Below are 7,162 nucleotides of genomic sequence, written 5' to 3' on the forward strand. Positions count from 1 at the left end.
GAAAAGTGACTTGGCTCGAAGTAAACCTCTCCTGTTATAAAATATGTGTGTGTCTCACCACAGGCACCAGGTCCAGCCTGATAGTTTGATCCAAACCACATTGAGACAAAGGTGAATCAGTTACGAATCCAACATGATTGACAAATTAGTAAAGTCAGAAAGCTGGACATGGTCAGGATATGTCTGTGGATGGTAAACAAACTGTTTTTTGTCTTGTCTTTGTTGTCAAACGCAGCGGTTCCTAAAAATGTTAACTAGATTGAGGAAATTGAGGATTTAGCCTCCTAACAGCACAATTACAGCAACTGCCAAACATCAAAGGAGATTACTTGAAGATCTTTAATGGTGTTCAGGGTCAGCATCAAATGACTTCAGATTGAGGTGGTCCTGCCATCTTGCACGAGGTGGGAAGAGCACAGACATGGTAAAGGCTGCACATGCCGTGCTGAAACAAAGACTGAACAGTCTTAAAGTTCGAGAGTAATAAATGTACTTAGATTGAAAGTGAGGGTGTTTTAATCACGAACAGCAGTTGACGACCTGGAAATGTGATCCTGCTGCCGCAGGCTGTTAGAGCCAAGCACCTGATGTTCTTTGTCACTATGTCATCTTCTCAGTGTAAAAGTAATGCCTTAAATATCTTGCATGCTGAGGAAAACAATTTCATTTGCTGAAATTGGCCATTACATATTTAATTCATGACTTGTTCTACTTTGCATGCAGTGCTATCCATTTAGCTAAGATCTAAAACTTCTTACACAGTAACAGCATTGTTCAGTCCCATAAGAAGAGCGCGGAGAGGTGAACACATTTTAAAACACCGGCTTTTTATTTGAACCCGAGCGAAAAAAGAATAAAAGAAAGGAATGAGTTAATTACAAAGTTTATGCAATATTAAAAGACAAAACTGCAGTTAACAGAAGACAGTGCCAATGTCCACAAACTACAATGTTAATCTAACATGCTCATGGTTATATTCCAAGATTCTGCCTTTTAAATTAAGGTAAATGAATAAATGACTAAAGCAGATATTATCATGTTTTTTTCCTTTACAGTAGTTTCTATTGGCAGTAGTCAGGTTTACATAATAATATATGATGCAATGTTCCACTCACTGACAAATCAGCCTGGTTAATGTTTACAGACTTAAAGGTGTTACAGTAAATGTGGTGCCACATGCACTGGAAACTGCGGTGCCATTTATCAAACAGATGAAGGGGTCCCAGGTTCACGGGTTTGTGTTACCCTTAGTGGCCCTCTTTGCTCAAGCTAATGTGTGATATCAGCAGTAACAAAGTACGCATGTGCTCCAGTACTGCATGTAACTACAGTACAGTTAAAAGTTTGTTTTTGGAGTTTTCAGTTTTAAGTCACTTTATGCTCCAACTATGTTTGAGAATCTAACCGGTTAAAGTTTCAACTCAAAACACAAGAGCACTTTTTAAACTGCTTGTGTGTTTTGTAACATCGTTCAGGACCCTGATGGCATTAAAGCCGCTAACACATTAATCCGTGGTGAACATGTAAAAGGGACCCATAGTACGGTACAAGGAGTACTCCATGCTGAGAATAGTCCTATAAATTCACTTATGTAAAAAGATTTTTTGCAGAACTTTTATTTGCAGTGAGGCATCTTTAACTTGTATTACCAAAATACCAGTCAGCTTTTACAGCATGGGCTCTTGACACTGGTGCAGTGGACGGTTGATTAAGATATGCAATACTGCAATGCTCTCCAGTTTATAATCGGAGGTACCGGTATATCAAATAAAATATAATGTATAATTAAAATGGAGTTTGCATGCTCTCCCTGTGCCTGCGTGGGATTTTTCTCCCACAGTCCAAAAAATATGCTCAAGTTATCTTAATTTGTTATTATCTAAACTGCAGGTGTGAAGTTGTATTTTTACTCAGGTGTAAATAGAATTTGTATTCTATTTTTATCCTATTGTATATTTTATTCTATTTTATTCTACTGTATATAGTATTTTATTTTATTTTTATTCTATTCTATTCTGTACAGTATTTTATTCTTATTGTATTCTAATTTTTGCTATATAACTTTTGCACTGTCCACTTCCTGCTGTGACAAAACAAATTTCCCACGTGTGGGACTAATAAAATATCTTTTTTTTATCTTATGTGAGAGCGAATGGTTGTCCAGCTCTCTGTGTTAGCCCTGTGACAGACTGTACCCTCATGATGGATGGATGGATGGATGGATGGAAACACAAATACAGAATCACAGCTGTGTCACACAACTTGCTTTAATTTATTAACATTGCACATTACAAAACACCACTAGCATTCCTCTGCTGAGCCACAATGTCCCTTTAATTTATTGTTTCACAATAAATATCAAGACAGGCTAATGCCTTACATCCCACCCTGTCAGCGGCAAAGGAATAAAAAAACAGAAATCTTCACAAGAAAACATCTTCCATCCTGAAGACACAAAAAGCAGCCAAGCAGTTTTAGTGAGAATGACTACTAGCATATAGCTGGCCCAGATTTGCAATAGGAGAAAACAGCAGAGGAAAAAGGTATACAAAATCTGATATGGATCACATACTTTCATGCATTTGGGAATTGTTGGGAAAATCCAATAAAGAATATGGAAAATATAAACAGAACATTTTTCCCCTCTTTCAATAAACTGAAGTTAATATTGTTTAATGACCTACGTAAAAGTTGTGTATATTTATTTAAATAAAAAAATGTTTTGGTTTCTTCTTTTTGAAAAAGGTAGGATTGTGGTTTTGAGGTTTCATGAGGAGGCTTCCCTCCTCCTGTGCCCTAGTCTGATGACATTCACATACCAAATTGTACCTTGTCCTCAAAGCTTTGGCGTTTGATGTAAAAGCCATAAAAACTTCAACTTCACAACAGCCAGGCCAGAAATGCAGTTATTATTGAGATCACTGATTCAAGTGATGTTCATTTTTTTGCTATTGAGATTATCCAGTATATTCTAATTGTCTCCAAACAAAGCTGTCTGCAAAGGCACTGTGATGTGCAGCAATGTCAAATCAAAACAATCCATAAATATTCGTTTACTATATAAAGACACAATCCGGTAAAGGCTTCGGTGCCACCTGTCTTCGTTATTATTATCCATCATTTGTTTTTGCCAGTTTAAAGAATTAAAACTTTGAGTTTCAGCAGGCGACACCTGAATACACATTTAGAAAAAGATAGGTTTAAAGATCGCCTTTTTGTTTAGGAAAGTTTCAGCCTTTGTTGACTGATGGTTAAAACTGACTGATAATAAAAAATGGATTATTGCAGTGATTCCGGACTGAGGCTTTATATTCAAAGCTCAATAAAACTGCCTGTTTCTGGCAAGGCTAGTGAAAGTAGGACTGCAGGGTACCACGGCGGCGGACATCAGTTGTCCAGCAGTGGAAGCCACCACCCAAGGAGTTGGCATGGCGAATGTTCACCTTTATGGTCTTGATACCTGCATTTAAACACACACACACAGTTATGGAGCATTTTTTCTTATTTTTTGCTGAAATTGAGTTTACTAAAAATAAATAAGGTGGTGAAGGTGGGGGTGCTTATAGAGGCTCACCGAGGTTCTCAAACATTTTCTGAATGCTGGTTTCATTGGCGTCAACCATGACACGCTTCTCATCCAGCATCAGGACATTCATGGACAGCCATTTGGAGGACATCCACAGTGGGTGGTCTGCTCAGCAAGAGAGTGGGGTTTTTTTCAGTAAAAAATAAATAAATCTAAATATCATCTTTTTTTTGTGAGTGAAAGAAAATAATTTTTACTTTGAGTACCCACCATCGGGAATCAAAGGTATTGGTGGTTTTACAACTGTCCAGCCAGCCTTCTTGAACATGTCTACCTGAGGGAAAAGACAAAGAGCACTGGTAAGTTTGGGCCACTCTGTGGTGGTGGTGTGTACAAGTGTACCCAGAAGAGGGCAGCACAGCACTTCAGTACCTGGCGACATGGGCGATCAGGGTTTGACAGCACGAGTCCTGGCCCGATGATGTTAAACGTGGCATCAATGTGCATGGGGTTAGGGTCTTTGAAGGAGATTATGTGGACCTTGTAGGTTGGTGCCAGATGACGGCGCATCCACTCAATTCCCATGTAGTTTGTAACCTGAATAAAAAGCAGTGTGAAAGAAGTTTCAGGAGCTTATCCAAGCTTCACATTCATATTCAGAGAAACATTCTTTTTTTCTGTAAGTGCAATGGATAAAAGAGAGATCTATATATGCGTGTGTGGGGGTTTGTTGTGCATTTTACTACCATTTCAGCAGAAGATATCACCCATAGGATGTCATAAAATAAGCAAAATATCCTTCATACCTGGCTCCTCTGAACAAAGAGGTCCGTCCCAGCTCGAATAAAGTCAGCAGCATCGAAGCAGGGCTCGTGCTCCGTGGTCACAAACTTCCCCTGAGCAGCTAATTTGTGCCTGTCTTCCACTGTGCGGATGGGATAATCCTGAAAGGCACACATAAAAAGGATTTACACCCGTTTTGAGATATAGGAATAGCCTGCTGTCACACTATCATGTACAAAGCAATAAAGTTGATGCAAAGAGGTTTGGTTTGCTATAAAGAACATAGACAAGCTGTTTAGGTGTTAATGCAACTTTGACTTAAGTCCTTGCCTTGAGAAATGACCACCTGGCTATGTTATAGCTCCCAAACTAAGGCCTCACCTGATCATACAGATCGTCGGCCATGGTTGGTTTAGGAGCAGTGGTCCACTTTGCACCTTTTCTGAAGTACTCCTTGATTAAAGGTCTGTAGGCTCGGTACTCAAAGAAACGAGCCCTCCACGCCATAGGAGCCTCGATGATCTCGTTTCCCACCACTAAAAGGATGTCTCTGGGCATGGCCGCATACATTCCTACAAGAGGGTCAACAGCAGAGAATTACTTTACAATGACTCATTTATAAACTGCAGTGTGATGCATTAACACCTTTATGTCACACATATTTGTCAAACACATATTTCTGTCTTTTTACCTGATGAGGTGAAGTCTGGTGTTTTGTATTCCACAGACCAGTCGACGGGTTCTGGCCTCTTCACAACGACGCCCTCGTGACGCAGAATATTGCACATTTCTTCGATCTCAGCAACTGCTTTTTTCAAGTGGTCCGCAGGAAAAGACCAGCCCCCATACTTCTGGTAGAAGGGCCAGTACTTCTCATATGTGTTAGCCTGATGAGAGGTTTGTAGCATAACAACATGGAGTCAATCTGACAGCTGAGAGAAATGACAAGGATGCTTTGAGTCAAAGCATCTTCTGACAGCATTGCTTACTTTCACTTCCACAGTGAAGGGAGGCACGTGGGCATTTTCAGCTCGCCCCACAATCACCTCCTCCAGAGGGTCCCATTCATTGTAGCTGCAGACTGGGCATTCCTGAGGAACCGGCTCAGTAACATGTTCCTCTTCAACTACATGCTGTGGCTGTGCAGCTGCTGCACTTGAAGTGCTTTGCAGGGTCTTCTGCACCCATCCGTTCAACGCCCGGCCAAGCTGATGGAAGTGAAAACACATTAAGATTTTTTTTTTGTATATATATTTTGCTGAACAAAAATTTCATGTACTTTTGCATAAAATCTTTGGATTTAATAGATCTTGTTTTCCCCTTTTGGATCAGTTCAGTACATATTTACACTATGTGCAGTAACAGATCGGTCTACATGAAGTTCCTATTTAGTGGTGTTTATTTTTATTTTTATTTCAATGCCCCCAGCTCGCGTAGAAAGCGGCTGATCTGTGTGTTAACCGATAACACATTCAGGCTCCTTGGGTTTCAAAGCGAAAAAGCTTCCGTGAGGTTGATTGGTTTGGTGCCAAAGTACACGTTTTATTAAGAAGCCTTATCTCCACCGATAGCCTCTACAGTGTGGCCTCCGCTGGCTCGGGAACAGCTTCAGTGTCACTGAGTTTGAGAGCGCATCTGTGCCAAACAGCTGTTCACTGTCACTCAGGCAACCAGAAAAAAAGCTTTGTCAGCAGTTAAGAAAATCACGCCAGTCACTGGAGGAAGATTTCTTGGAAATAATCGGTGCAATTACGATTTATGCACTGGATTTAAAAAAAAAAAAAAAAAATCCCCTCAGCTTCATTTCTGCAACACAGTCTCCTCCAAACGGGGTCATTATGACTGCTTCGGCGCTTCTAGTGTTAATTAGACAAATAACAAATTAACAAAGCAATGAAGTGCAGCGGCAGATGTGAAGAGAAATGCCAAATTTAATCATATTTTCACAGTTTATTCGCTTTGACTGACTTGTGCTTTATAACAAAAACGCTGCTTAAGAGAAAAGAGAGAGTGAGCGAGCGCGAGAGAAAGACACAGAAGACATTAAACCACCGTAATACCAACCATTGCTCCGATCAGATGGGCAGCCTCGGCCCCCCTGCTACCTCCTCTCAGGCATCTTACTCGCAGCATTGTCCAACGTAATAGTGAGTGTGTCAGTGGAATCAAACGGCAGCGCAGGATCCACTTCTCAGTATGCTCATGAATGAAGACTCCTCAGCTCAAAGCCAACTTTATAGCTGTGGGACTACGTGCCTCTTAGGCCATTGGTCGCTTTTGTGTTGTGGGGCAACGTGACTTGAGGAAAAACGCGTTTCTGAAACACAATCCCTTACGCCAGCACATTCTTATCAGGTGGACCAGCGCCGTTAAAAGTTTCCGCGAACATCTGAAAAGCGCTATTTTGACTACAGGCTTGTAGCGGGTTTGTGCATGATGCAAACTTGTTATCTGTAAAAATATAGATTCTCATGTGTGAGCATTATTATGATTTTAAAAAAGAAATGAAAACGATTTTTGGTACTGCAGTGCAGTGGGGTGCATCTTCTTTGCTTCGGCACACAATGCCTCAAAAAACAAATAAAGCAAGCAGCCCACCACTGATTTAAGATTTTATTCAGCTATTAAACGAGGGTTAAAATGATTCTCCTTTTAAAGATCTTTTAACCCCGCTTATTGTTCCAATTACAAAATAAAGGCACGAATAGTGAAAAGTGTTTTAAATTAAACAAAGTGAAACTAGTACGTTGTTGCCAGCTCTTGAGAGCAGTCCTACTCTTAGCGGCTAAGAGGATTAAGTTTGTCGCGCATGCTCTATAAACAGGGGTGCACATAAGTGGGCCGCAGGTGCGC

At 40.4% G+C, this 7,162-nt stretch overlaps 1 protein-coding gene across 1 annotated transcript; it reads right to left on the reverse strand.

Moving 5' to 3' along the window:
- Window positions 1–2,249: 2,249 nt before the first annotated feature.
- Window positions 2,250–6,534, reverse strand: gatm (glycine amidinotransferase (L-arginine:glycine amidinotransferase)). The gene is made up of 9 exons (XM_085273318.1): window positions 6,374–6,534; window positions 5,299–5,517; window positions 5,001–5,196; window positions 4,691–4,881; window positions 4,333–4,470; window positions 3,959–4,123; window positions 3,797–3,860; window positions 3,575–3,691; window positions 2,250–3,460 (listed from the first exon to the last, which is right to left on the reverse strand). Exons 1-9 carry the CDS (start codon window positions 6,440–6,442, stop codon window positions 3,348–3,350), a joined length of 1,272 nt encoding a protein of 423 aa, XP_085129444.1. The 5' UTR covers window positions 6,443–6,534; the 3' UTR covers window positions 2,250–3,347.
- Between the last annotated feature and the right edge of the window lie 628 nt (window positions 6,535–7,162).

The sequence above is a fragment of the Mchenga conophoros genome, linkage group LG1 (genome assembly GCF_057382185.1).
Source record: "Mchenga conophoros isolate Kocher_MC1m ecotype Shallow Benthic linkage group LG1, M_conophoros_male_GT1.1, whole genome shotgun sequence".
Lineage (NCBI taxonomy): Eukaryota > Metazoa > Chordata > Actinopteri > Cichliformes > Cichlidae > Mchenga > Mchenga conophoros.